The sequence below is a fragment of the Petaurus breviceps genome, unplaced genomic scaffold, assembly GCF_028583685.1.
Source record: "Petaurus breviceps papuanus isolate PSGF00001 unplaced genomic scaffold, PetGlider_PUasm1.0 98, whole genome shotgun sequence".
NCBI classification, from domain to species: domain Eukaryota; kingdom Metazoa; phylum Chordata; class Mammalia; order Diprotodontia; family Petauridae; genus Petaurus; species Petaurus breviceps.
The window spans coordinates 56,913,094-56,926,729 of NW_027187460.1; the positions used below are offsets into that span (position 1 = coordinate 56,913,094).

At 36.3% G+C, this 13,636-nt stretch overlaps 1 protein-coding gene across 3 annotated transcripts in view; it reads left to right on the top strand.

Moving 5' to 3' along the window:
- Nucleotides 1-13,029, top strand: part of DPYS (dihydropyrimidinase) — a 116,170-nt gene extending 103,141 nt beyond the window's left edge. The window contains exons 8-10 of one of the 3 annotated variants that reach the window (XM_069080918.1): nucleotides 2,998-3,205; nucleotides 11,067-11,205; nucleotides 12,643-12,780. In XM_069080918.1, the coding sequence (XP_068937019.1) occupies nucleotides 2,998-3,205; nucleotides 11,067-11,171 (313 nt within the window). In that variant the 3' untranslated portion in view covers nucleotides 11,172-11,205; nucleotides 12,643-12,780. Of the gene's footprint in view, nucleotides 1-2,997; nucleotides 3,206-11,066; nucleotides 11,210-12,642 lie in introns of those variants that run through there. The other 2 variants (XM_069080920.1, XM_069080919.1) reach the window with 2 other exon arrangements.
- Nucleotides 13,030-13,636: the final 607 nt, after the last annotated feature.

The window sequence follows — 13,636 nt, forward strand, 5'->3', positions numbered from 1 at the left end:
GCTTATACAAACTGATGCTGAGTGAGAAGAGTAGAACCAGGAGAAATTTGTACACAATTCAGGATACAATGTATGTTTGATGACCAGTTTTGATAGACTGGACTCTTCTCAGCAATGCAGGGTTATAAGTCAATCCCAAAAGACTCAAGATGGAGAGAGATGTCTACATTCAAAGAAAGAACTAGAAAGTTTGTAAGTTTGAACCCAGATTGAAGCAAACTACCTGATCTTTTTCTTTTTCTTGTTTTTTTTTTCCTCTTTCCCATTGTTCATTCCATCTGATACAATCCTTTATAACCTGACTAATGCCTAATATGAAAGTATTTGCAGATCCTATACTTGATTGTATGCCGCCATGGGGTGGGGGGAGGGAGAGAGAGAAAATCTGAAACTCAAGGAATTGTGGAACTGAATTTTGTAAACTAAAAGTAAACAAATTAATAAAGAACAAAAAATTAAAAAAAGAATATAAATTCCGAATAGTTGGCCATCTGCATTGGCAGAGGGAGTGTATGATTCAATTCAAAAACATTTTCAAGCCCCAACTATATGAAAAGTCTTATATAAGTATTAAGTATGTATGGTTAGGTGGGTCAAAGGATTTTAATATACTGTAACTAATAATGAAAGTTTGAGATATTAGCCTTTAAAAAAACAAATGAACTGTTCCTGAACACCAGCAATGTTCCAGGTGGGATCCAATACTCTTGGGTAATTTCCATTTATTGCAATGTGGGTTTTTAAATAGATTATCTTTTTTTGGCTGTCTTTTGGTTCTATATCACTTTCCTTTCTGAATATATCTACCAGGACTACCCACCCCTGCCCTTCCCTACCCAGCCAGGTATCCCTTATAACAAAAGGGTTATTGGTTTGTCTATTTAGAGAGAGAAAAGAAAATCTTTCAGCAAAACTAAGCAACAAATCACTTGGAGTCAGGAAGAACTAGGTTGAAGTCCTTCCTCAGACACCTACTAACTGTGTGACCCCGGACAACCACTTAGTTGTCCCATATGTAAAGTAACTATAATAATAATTGTACCCCTCTGACCTTAAACTTTCTCATCTATAGAGTAGTACAGTATCTCACAGAGTTATTGTAAGAATCAAATGAGATAACATAGGCAATGGGCTATATAAATGCTAGATGTAATTATTTTTAAAAGAAAGAAAAAAGAAAGCAGTTCAGCAAAACCAACCAGCATATCACTTGGAGTCAGTGGTTCAAATTCTGCCTCAGACACTTACTGTGTGGCCATAAGCAAGCCATTTAACCTCTCTTGACCTCAGTTTCCTCATCTGTTAAATGAGAAGTTTGGATTTGGTGACTTCTAAGGTCCCTTCCAGATCAAAGTCTATGATTGATCGTGTCAGATAGTACTCATGGTCTCCTACCTCTGAAAAATAAAGAAGAGAGAGATGTATTTTCTCGGTTCTTTTCTAGGACATCCTTGGTCATTATGCTTACTCAGCATTCAATTGTTTTGGTATTCTTTCCATTTATATTGTTATTTATTGTTGTCCAGTCATTTTTCAGTTGAGTCTGACTCTTTGTGACCCCATTTTGGGATTTTCTCAGCAAAGATACTGGAGTGATTTGCCATTTCCTTCTCCAGCTCATTTTACATATGAGGAAACTGAGGCAGAGTTAAGTGACTTGCCCAGGGTCACACAGCTAGTAAATGTCTGAGATCAGATTCCCGATTCCAGTTCCAGTACTCTATCCACTGCACCACCTAGCTGTTGGCTTTTATATTCTTAGTTATAGTGTATGCTCTTTTCTTGATTTTGCATTCTTTATTTTCTGTCCTCTGTCCAGAGAAGGCCTCTTATATTTCTCTTGATTGCTTCATACCTATTATTTCTTAGGGCACAATAATATCCATATTCATATTTGTGTACCACGCTGTTTTTAACCTTTCCACTATTGATAGCCTCCTACTTTATTGCTAGTTCTTATTCAATATGGTTTTACAGATGCACAACCTTGACTTCTTAGTCTTCTCATATACACAAACAAGGAGCTCAGACAACCAGAACTGGGGTAAAGAGGGGCTCCTGAAAGATTGCCTCTGTTGCTATGATGTACTATAAAATAACCCCATTGTTATAATGCCCTCAGGGTCTATGTGATAATTGGAAGGCATCTTTGTTGCATGTTGGATTTCATGAATTCCCTTTTGCTTCAGTCTCCTAGGCCTTTTTATGTAGTATATAATTTCAAAGCATTATTTGGAAAGTGTGCAGGTATCTTTTACTCTTACTTTTTAAGCCTGGAGACTTGGATTAGTTGGGGGTGAGGATTAGGGGATGACCCTAGAAAGTTCTTGGGACAAAGATGATTTCTCAAAAAAAAAACAAAACCAAGAATATAATTGCTCTTCTGTGTCAAAAATAGTGTCAGTACATTTCTGAATGGCATACAGAATATGCAAGAGATTATGGATTTGCCCACTAAGGTCTTACATTTTTTCCTGAGTTTCTTCTTTGGAAGGAATAACCTTCTAAATAAGTTGTTCTTTAAAATCCAACTTTTTTAGACAGGATATAAAAATAGACATTTAAACCCAAAGGACAATTTTCCCCCTGCCTTAATAAATGGAAACAGTTGGCTATTTGATTTTATGTTCTTAGGAAGCCTAATTACTTTGTAGTGAAATATTAATGTCATATTCAATTCTTGTAGTCACTTCTCAGAATGTGATAAAGCTATGGTTTAATAGAGTTCCTAAGTTTTCTCCCAAGCCATTTTTCTTCAAGTATTTTATGTTCCACTCAGAAGAAAACTAATGAGCTAGTGATTTCTTTTTAAAAAATAATGGAAGACTATTCATTCCTTTTTTCTTTCTTTTTTTGATACATTTTGTTTTGACCCATCAGTCACTTTTCAACAAACAATCCAACACCCCCCCCCATGTTACTTTTCTATTTCAAAGATAGTTAAGTGGATCCTCCTAATGGTGTGATTATGAATTTTATTCTTCATTTTTATTACAGGACTATTTCTGCAAAAACTCATCATCAAGCTGTTAACTTCAACATATTTGAGGGAATGGTCTGTCATGGGGTACCCCTTGTGACTATTTCAAGAGGCAAGGTGGTATATGAAGCTGGAGTTTTTAATGTCAGTGCAGGAGATGGAAAATATATTCCTCGGAAACCATTTGCTGAATATGTTTACAAACGAATCAAGCAGAGAGATCAAGTGAGTATAGAAGAATTTATACAGAATAGGCTACCACTACAATACTCACCAACTTCTGGGTTTCTCTCTTTCAGTTCTGTCCCTTTGGATTTCATTGTATGAGTCAGTCAATAAGCATTTGCTTACTATGTGTCAGGCACTATACTAAACCCTGGGAGTAAAAATATAAGCAAAAGACAAACTTTGCCCTCAAGGAGCCTGCAATCTAATGGGAAAAGAAAACACATAAAAGGAAGGTGAAAAGATTTCAGGAAGGGGAAGGAGGATGTTTGTAGTCAGAGGCATGATCGAGAAAGTCCAGAATGCAGCCTGGAAAGGAAAGAAGGTACAGCTGGCCTGGACTTCTTTCCATGAATGGACATAATGGGAGAAATCACCCAATCAGAGGAAGAAGTTGCAGGAATGGAAAGTACTTTCAATAGGTGAATTCTAGGCCTGGGACATATCTGGGGCATGGTGGGGAAAATCCTAAATTCATTCTAGAGAGGATATCCATTGGGCCAAGAATGAGACCAAATGCTGTGCTTGGGTTGTGTGCTTATAATTATTTTTAAACCTAAATATTCATAAGGAAGAATCATTGTTAGATAGGTGACCTTTTATCTTTTAATCTGGTACATTTTTTAAATTTAATTTTTTTTAGTTAATAAAAATCCAGTCTCTCTTCTAACTCTTCCTCCATATGCTGTTTAAAAAAAAGAGAGAGAAGCAAAATCCTTCTACCAAATATATATATAAAATAAACTACCATATTGGCCATGTTCCAAAATATGTGTCATTCTGTACCATGAACCCATCACCTCTTTGTCAGGAGGCAGAAAGTGTACTTAATTAGTCATCTGAAATCTTGGTTGGTGATTGCACCGATTAAGTCTTTCAAAGTTTTGTTGTTGTTATTGTTGTTTTTACAGTGTTGTTATTATTATATAAATTGTTTTCCTGGTTCTGCTCACTTCACTCTGCATCAGTTCACACAAGTCTTCCTAGAATTTACTGCACCCATCTCTTTCATCATTTCTTATGGCACAATATTATTTCATTATATGTATACACTATTAAGTTGTACAGATATTTCCCAAGCCATCAGCATCCCCTTAGTTTCCAGATCTTTGTCATTATGAAAAGAGCAGCTATAATTTTTTTAAATTTATGCATCCTCTTTTTCTTTCTATAATCTCTCTGAGGGATAGGCCTAATAGTGCTGTCACTGGGTCAAAAGATACACTTTAGTGATTTTTGAATGGAGTTATAAATTGCTCTTCAGAATGACTACATCAGTTCACAACTCTGCCAACAGTACCAATATATGACTTCTTGCTCCCCTTGTCATCCCTCTAACTTTTATCATTTTCCTATTTTTGTCAACTCTATTACTCTGATGAATGTGCTGTGAAACCTAACTTACTTTGCATTTCTCTAATCGTTTGGAGCATTTTTCATATAGTTATTGATTGCTTTTACTTCTTTCTTATTAAAATGCCTATTCATATCCTTTACTGTTTATTAATTGAGGAATGGTTCTTATTCTAACAAATTTGAATAATAAACTAATGCACTTTCAAAAATTGTTTTCTATGTCTAGCTAGATAGGACAAATGTTTCCAGAGAAGGTATATCTGTTATGGATAGTCTCAAGGAAGGAGACTTTTGCTGGACTTAACTATAACAAAAACCAAAGGCTATGTGCCAGTATTATAGTGGTATGAAAAAACAAAAATTCATGTATGGATTGTGATCTAATGAGTTTATTAATTAAATAGTAATTTGCCTTAATTTTTAAAAATATGGTTGTTACTAGTATAAGATCCAAAAGGGGACAAGCAAAATTTAAATTCTATGCATCATGAATATTTCATGAGCTGCCTATCAACAGAAAATACTTTCTTACTTTACTAGTAAGACCAATACATCATTTTCAAAATCTGGATTTATAAGCTTTATAGAGTGGAGGCAATTATCTCCTTTGCCACCTGATACTAAGGTCTCCCTGCCTTGCCTCATGATGCTATGGAAGGGGTTGTGGCCTCTCAAAGATGGTGGCCTATTTTGGAGGAGCAGCCAAACCAGATTTGGAAGCCTCACCACCAGAAGAGGGAGTTTTTATTCACGATAGCTCATGAAAACACCATCTAATGGAGCTGCATCATTAGAGACTGTCCCATTACACATCAGTGAAATCATATGTATTAGGAAGGGGTTGAGACAGCTAGGTAGTACAATGGATAGCGGGGTAGCATGCTGGAATTGGAATCAAGAAGAACTGAATTCAATTCTGAGTAAGTCTCAGACACTTAATAGCTGTGTGACCTCTGGCAAATTACTTAACACCTTTCTATCTCAGTTTCCTCATTTGTAAAATGAATATACTAATAGCATCTACCTTTCAAGTTGTGATGGAAAAAATGAGATAATATTTATAAACTACTTACAAATCTCAAAGCATTATATAAATGGTAGTTATTGTTCTAGAAAGTTCTGTGGCTCAGTGTGCTGGGTCCAGAGTCAGAAAGACCTACGTCAAATCCAGTTTCGGACACTTCATTAGCTATATGATCCTGGTACATTACTTAACCTGTCTTCCTCAATATCTCATCTGTAAAATGGGGAAATAGCACCTTCCTCCCAAGGTGGTGTGAAGATAAAAAGAGATCATATTTGTGAAAATGTTTAGAAAACCTTGAAATTCTGTATAAATACTAGATATTGTTATTGTATTTTCAAAGAGTGATTTCTGGTACATTTGAAAGGATTTTCTCAGTAAAAATTCAGGCCTTTCAAAATAGAATCTGTTGTATAAACAAGGTCCACTAGTATAGACTACTCATTTATCCATTAGTCCAATATCATTCAATATTTATTAAAGATCTACAATTTTGTTGGCATGGGATTTGTCTCTCCCTACACAAGTCACAACCCCTCTAAATTAGTAGCTGATGTTAATGGGTTGCTATGGCCAAAAATTTCTTTATGGTGACTTGGCTGGATTGGTCCTCAGATAACAGAAATAAATAGTCATCACTAGATCCAGAGTCAGAACTTGGTGGAACCCACCATAGTTTATACTTTACTTGAAGAGCCTCAGAAAACTGGGGTCCACCTCCACAACATTGATATGCACTCAAAATGGATGTTTGTACATTGGTGATTTCACCGATTCTCTCTCACTGGATGACATTTCTTACATAACATATTATCCTTCAGGACACTGACTTTTGTATTAAGTCAATGATTCCTCTATATAGGGATAACCATCAAGCATTTATGTTACTTTCTACATCCCACATCTATTATTTAGATGTCCTCCTTATTGACTGAGAAGAAATCTTTAAACTCTTTTATTATTAACAAATAAAAGCACCAGAGAATTAATTGGTCATATTTATCGATAATGTCAAATTGATTGATCATATTTATTTAACATATATTAGGTAGGGGATAGGGAGAGCAAGCTGAGTTCAAATATGGTATGTTTACTTCATCTAGACTCTGCTAACTTGAAATAATTGCTGGACCAAATGATTCATACATACTATGCTATATTGAAGTACAATACATTCGCTATTACTGAGAAGGAAATTCAAAACAATTTATTTGTCTGGCAATATTCATGGTCTTTCTCACATGTGAGGATAATCCAACCTAAAATCCGCATCTTTTGAAGTCTTAGGCTCAAGAAATTAAGGATTCCTCAAAAGTGGCTCCAACAATTATGTCTTACACATCAAAGTGCTTTTTTATTTTTATGATACAAATGTGTCAGAATATAGATCTGCTGTGAATTTTTATTTTTCATTAACATCGCATTTTATTTATTAGTACATAGTCACATTTACATTTTAAATGTGATATATACTTCATTAATCATTGATTAATAACCTACTATTTGTAAGAGATTATGGATAAAAAGATAGATATGACACAGAACCTACTCTCAAGGAGATTATAATCTACTGAAAGTATACAAATGCCCATCATGTAAAAAGAAATGAAAAAAAACCACAAGAGGACCAAAGCACTTTGAGAAATTTCAGGGAGCAGAGAGCTAGATTGTTTTTACCTGAAGAGGTCAATAAAGAAGATGAAACTGAAATTAGGCCTTGGAGAAAGGGACATACTTTAACAGAGGGAGACTGGTCATTCAAGGCATGGAAGATGATATAGACAAGAACATGAAGAATGGAGGAAGTAAGGCAAAAAAAGAGAGAGATGGATAGTATTCAAAATGGCAAAGAGGCATTGGTTACAATGCAAAGTGCATAAAGGGGAGTGGTAATGAGAAAAGGCTGGATAGGTAGATTGGATCCCTACTGTGGAGGGCCTTGAATGCTAGGATCAGACAATGAGGAACTACTGAGGGATTTTTAATAAGAAAAAACCAAAACAACAAAAAACAGGATCTAAATGGTGCATTAGGAAGTTTACTTGAATATTAAGGATAGAGTGGAAAGAGATGAATTCAAGAAGAAGAAGTATTTATTACAATAGTCAAAGCAGGAAAAAATGAGCCCCTAAATTAGAATGGATAAAGTCTGAGTAGACAGAAAAAGACAGATATGAGAGATACTGCTCAGGAAGAATCAATAGGACCTGGAAATTGATCGAATGTTTAGAGTGAGAGAAAAGATGACTGGGAGGATGGGATTGCCATCAATGGAAATAAAGGAATCAAGATTTGAGGGGGGATAAGGAGGAAGATGATGAGCTCAGTTTTGGTTGTGTTAAGTTGGAAGTAATAGTGCGACTTCCAAGTGAAAATTTCATCCAGTGGACAGTTGACAATAGGTGGCTGTGGTAGAAGAAGATGTTGTAGGTAGAGATACAGATCTGGGAAAGATGAATATGGATGTGATAAATATTCAGTCTATGGGTTATAAGCCGATGAGTTTGTTTTCTAGGCCTAGAGAAATTCATTGTTGTGGTCCAGTCGTGACCCTATTTGGGATTTGCTTGGTAAAGGTGCTGGAAGGGTTTGCCATTTCCTACTCCAACTAATTTTACAGATGAGGAACTGAGGCAAACAGGATTAAGTGACTTACACAGAGTCACTCAGCTAGTTAGTGTCTGAGACTAGATTTGAACTTGGGTCTTCCCAGTTCAGGATTCCAGGACTGGCACTCTATTCAATGTACCACGTAGTTACATAGTGCCTTAAAAAGCTTGTTTAATGGTAGTATCCAAAAGGATGCATAGTAGAGTAAAAAGAATATTGGAATTAGAATCAGAGGGTTCAAATAATAGTTCTGTGGCTTTCCACATGTGTGACCTTGGACAAGGCACTTTTATTCCATAGGGGACCTCAGTGTCTTCTTTTGTTCATTGAAGGGGTTGAACTAAATCTCTAAAATCACTTCTTATGCAAGAGATACATCTTTGCATAGATTTATTATGGTTTTGTTTTTGCTTTTTGGAGAGGGGAAGGTAGGGCAATGGGGGTAAGTGACTTGCCCAAGGTCACACGCCTAGTTTTTGTGTTAAGTGTCTGAGGTCAGATTTGAACTCAGGTCCTCCTGACTCCAGGGCCAGTGCTCCCTTCACTTTGTTACCTAGACGCCCCTCAATTATGTTGTTTATATTACTAACAGCAATATATATGTATATGTATATATATATGTATATATTTGCTGCAAGAGTTTTTTTTTTCTATCTTTTTCAATGACAGAGCAGAAGGGAGAGAAATAAGACCTTTATTAATTGAAAAAATAAAATTTAATTTAAGAAATCAATAAAAATATAGAAGGGAATGCTAGAAACATATCAACTATAATCACACTTACCTAGAATTGGGAATTTTTCTTAGATAAACCCTTTTTAGTGTAATTCCATTTTCAAATCTTAGAGGAGTAGGGCATAGTGGGTAGAGTAATTGAGTTTAGAGTCAAGAAGACCTAGGTTCAAACCTACTTCTGACACTCATTAGTTATATGATCCTAGACAAATCACTTAATGTCTATATGCCCTAGACAACTCCCTAGGACCTAATCTTAGATCATTTGAATATTTTCAGTGCATCATGGAGAGACAGTACACAATGTTAGTATTAGGCATTCATTTTCCTGTTTGGAAAACTTTATAATTTATTTTTTAAAAATATATGATAGCTGTAATCCCTGCTGCTGGGAAACTGGAGTTGGTAGATTGCATGAGTTTGGGAGTTTTGAGCTGTAGTGGGCTGAGCCCATCAGGAATACACACTAAATTTGACATTAAGATTTTTGCTTAAGGAGAATTGAATCCACCCAGGTTGGTCAGAAACAGAGGTCAAAGCTCCCATGCTTTGGAATAAGGCTCTCTATTGTTTTTCACCCTGGGTCATATCGGGACTTTTTTCCATAAAAATTTCATGAGGCCGGTATGAAATTTTAGCTGCGGAAGGACTCCGCATGCACATCTGCACACCTTTGAAAAAAGCCATTATTTATTTACAATAGAATTATAAGTTTAGTCAGCCTGTACCAGACGTCTGTGCTAGATTCCTCTTTTAGTTGAGGTATAGACACCACTGCTAACTCAAGCTGCTTGGCCCACAGAAAGGAGAAGGGAGAGGGAGAAGATTAGCATTGACATTAGAGAAATAGAGCAAAACTAGCATCCCTTCAGGATCACTAGCAAGCAGCCATTAAACATCATCATTGCCAGCACTTATCCGGGGTGTCTCAAAGTCTTAGTGCAATTTTAAACTATTAAAGCTTAAATTAATGTTTTGCAAAGTACTTTACATTTTTCTCATTTTATCATCAGAAAAACCCTGAGACAGGTGCTATTACTACCCCCATTTTACAGATGAGAAAACTGAGGCCAAGGAAGTTTAAATGAGTTATCTGTGGTCACACAAATGGTAAATATCACAGGCTGGGTTCTAACTCGGGCCTTCCTTACTCCAAGTATAGCACTCTATACCCTGTGCGACCTATTGGCAGGAAGTAAGTTTTGAGAGACTCAAAAAAAATGGGACTATGATCAAGTAATAGCTGAGATATATTCAATTCGACTCAACAAAACACAACAAAAATTGATGATGTTGGAATGGGATTTAATATTAGGCAATAGCAACCATAAGCAGAGAGAGCTATTGCGGGAACTTCTGGAGGAAGGGAATAGGGATAGAAAAACTTCAGTGGAAAGAAGCATAGGGGCAGCTAGGTGGTTTGGTGGATAGACTACTTGGCCCTGGAGTCAGGAGGACCTGAATTCAAATCCAATCTCAGCACTTATACTAGCTGTCTGACTCTGGGCAAGTCACTTAACCCCAATTGCCTTCCCATTCCCCACCCCCAGAAAAAAAAAAAAGAAGCATCACAGGACATAATGTTCAAGGGAATCATCTTTGGCTGGTTGAAAAGAGCATTTGCAGAAATTTGTGGAGTCAGATCTCCCTAAGCCAGGAAGAGGGTTTCTGTCAAAGGGCTGAGGATATAGCCCTGTAGTGAGAAGATCTCTCAATGTCTCCTGCTTACCTCAGACTTTAAGTAAAGAATATTTTGTCTCATTTCCATAGGAAAAGATCCTCAAATTTTTTTCTTCACAACCTTTGGAGATAGGCAGTCCAAGTATTATCTTCAATTTGCAGATAAGAAAACAAGCTTAGAGAAATTAGACTTGCCCTGGTTACACGGTCAGTAAGTCAGAATGAGAATTTGAATTCAAATCTCCTGAGTCCACGTCTGATTTTCTTTCCACAGCTGGATTTATTACTTGGGAACTAAACTTCCCATAATTGCCTGAAGAGACTTGCATCTACTTTTAAAAGAAGGCAAGTTAAGATACACCACTCCCTACTCCAATACACACACACACACACACACACACACACACACAATGAAATGAAATTGTTACAAAAGAAAAATGTAATGTTTTGTTCTAGACTTGCATGCCTACCCCTGTGGAACGACTCCCCTACAAAGGGGAAGTGATTTTGTTGAAGGCCAGTGGGAAAAAAGAAGCTTCGGCACCTGCAAACAGGAAATAGGCCCATTGCTAAGGCTTTGCTTTAGCACTCTCAGGTAATGGATTGCTCATAGTCAAACACTCTGGGCCTGGGTGTTGATGCCAGACAGGTGAGCTGGGTGTCATATGAATTTCATGTGTCCTTCAGTTTTGGTAAGTTTACAAAGAAAGTGAGCAAGAGTCTTTTGGGAGGTGTATATCAGACAGCTAGTAAAGTAAGGTAATATTTGTAATAAGCTTTGCCAGCCATGAAGCTCACGATCAGTGTTGGCTATTGTTATTATTTAAAATGATGAGAGATTGAATGATGGCAAGTTTAGGAAAATGACCTCTCATAAAATCTGGGTTAGTATCATTAGGTAAAGAGACAAACTTAGAGAAGCCTTAGTCTCTGAGATCTAAAATTCAATTCAATTAATAACAAATCAATTGGTAAACATTTTGTAGCTGTTCTATATGTTGAGTACTGGGCTAAATGTTAGAGATACAAAGATTTAACAATGAAATTGCCCTTACCTGCAAAGAACTTACATTCCGTCAGGAGAGACAACTTGTATATCTACATAGTATATATACTTTGGCCCTACTGTCTCAGGGCCAATGACAAGTGCCAGACCTCTATTGCATATAAGTACATAGAAGACAAATGACTAATAAACATGGTTCTTTAGGGAGAGAGAGTACTACATAGCCATTGGGGAGATAAGGGAAGGTTTCATGGGGCCTTTGTAAACTTGAGTGTCTACTATGTGCAACGTTTTGTTCTAGGTGCTGAGAGTATAGAGACAAAACAAAATGGTTCTTGGATTGAAGGAGATTACATTTTGCTAGAAGGGGACTCCTAAGGCTAGAGAGGGAGGCAAATATCATGCAGAATTTTGGGAGAATGTGGTATGGTCTGCTTTGTCTCTCATGCATCTCAATTTTCCTGAGTCTTTGGATGACTCTGGCTTGGCCTCTGTGTCTATGACTCGGAGTTGGGACATAGAATTCTTTTAAAACTGTGGGGCTTATGGGGGTAGAGAGGTAGTGCAGTAGATAGGGCATTGTGCTTGGAGGCCCGAGTTTAAATCTGGTTTCAGACATTTAATTATATGACCTTGGGCAAATTACTTAAGCTCAGTTTGTCTCAGTTTCCTCATCTGTAAAAAAATGGGGACAACAATGACACTTCCCAAGGTTGCTGTGAAAATAAAATGAATGAATTTTTGTAAAATGCTTAGCACAGTGCCTGGCACAGAGTAAGAGCTATATAAATGTCGATCATTATTCTTATTGTTATTTGCTTTATTATTAGAGAGAGTGTGTAATTCAGAGGATTTCCCTCTTAATAATTTATAATTAACAACAATAATTTTCCATTAGAAAGAGAAGAAAGCAATTATTCTTATCTTTCCTATTGATTTGCTTTGATTAATTTTATCAATGACAGAAGATGGGACTCGGCATTTTCTATGTGAAGGAGTTATATTATATTCCTCTTCTATTCAAAGGTAAAGAAAAACAAAGGAAATGGACCCAGAATGCAGAACTTCCCGCTCCATAAGATGCCTTGCATGGTCTTATCTAGGAGCACACCTGAAATCACCACTCAAGGATCTTCTTATAAGAATGATTGTGATGGAACTTCTTCTCTCTTAGAAATGAAGGCTGCCCTATTGCCAGAATTTTATGCAGAATCAAATTATAGATATAAATGAAGATGATGATTTTGGAAATCTCTACATAAAACTAACCAGGAATCATTTGGAATAGCATCATTACTTGTGCTGAACATTTTAATTTTATGAATAGTAATTACATCTTATTCAGGATATATCTGCCATTAAAACATGAAATTCTCTACTTTTATTATAATTAATAAAAAAATTAGATCCTCATCAGATGTTTAAAGCATCATTTATCTACAATGATTTACAATTTTTTTCCCTTGATACTAGCAGGGCTAGAATTCAGCAGCATGATTTCTCGACAATAGACCGACCGCTCTCTCCACGATTATAAAATAGATTCTGCTATACATTCCCATGCATTCAGACAGGTCTTAATCTTAAAATGACTTGCGAACCACATGTAAGCATGAGAAATAGAATCACCTCGCTGCCATAGAGCTGGTTTTGGAGACAGGAAGACCTAGGTTCAGTTCCTGCCTCTGACAAATGAAAGTGATTTAATCATTGGGCAAGTTATTTAATTCCTCAGTGTCAGGCAATTCTCTAAACTATAAATTAACAAAGGAGCTGCCTGTTTATATCAGTTGACTTTCCATTCTCTAAATTCCTTGTGCTGATGAAATCACAGATCAAAGAGCAGAAAGAGAGAAATAATCAGGAAAAATAAGGATTTGAAAAAATTAAAATTGAATCTGCAATGCAGGCTTTAAGATTGCTTTCCTTTTTTCATTTCTTCATTTACCTATGTTGTAATTCTCCTTTGAATGCAGGTAGGAAAGCAAAGAGACCCCAAAAAGTTTTTTCTTTCATATAG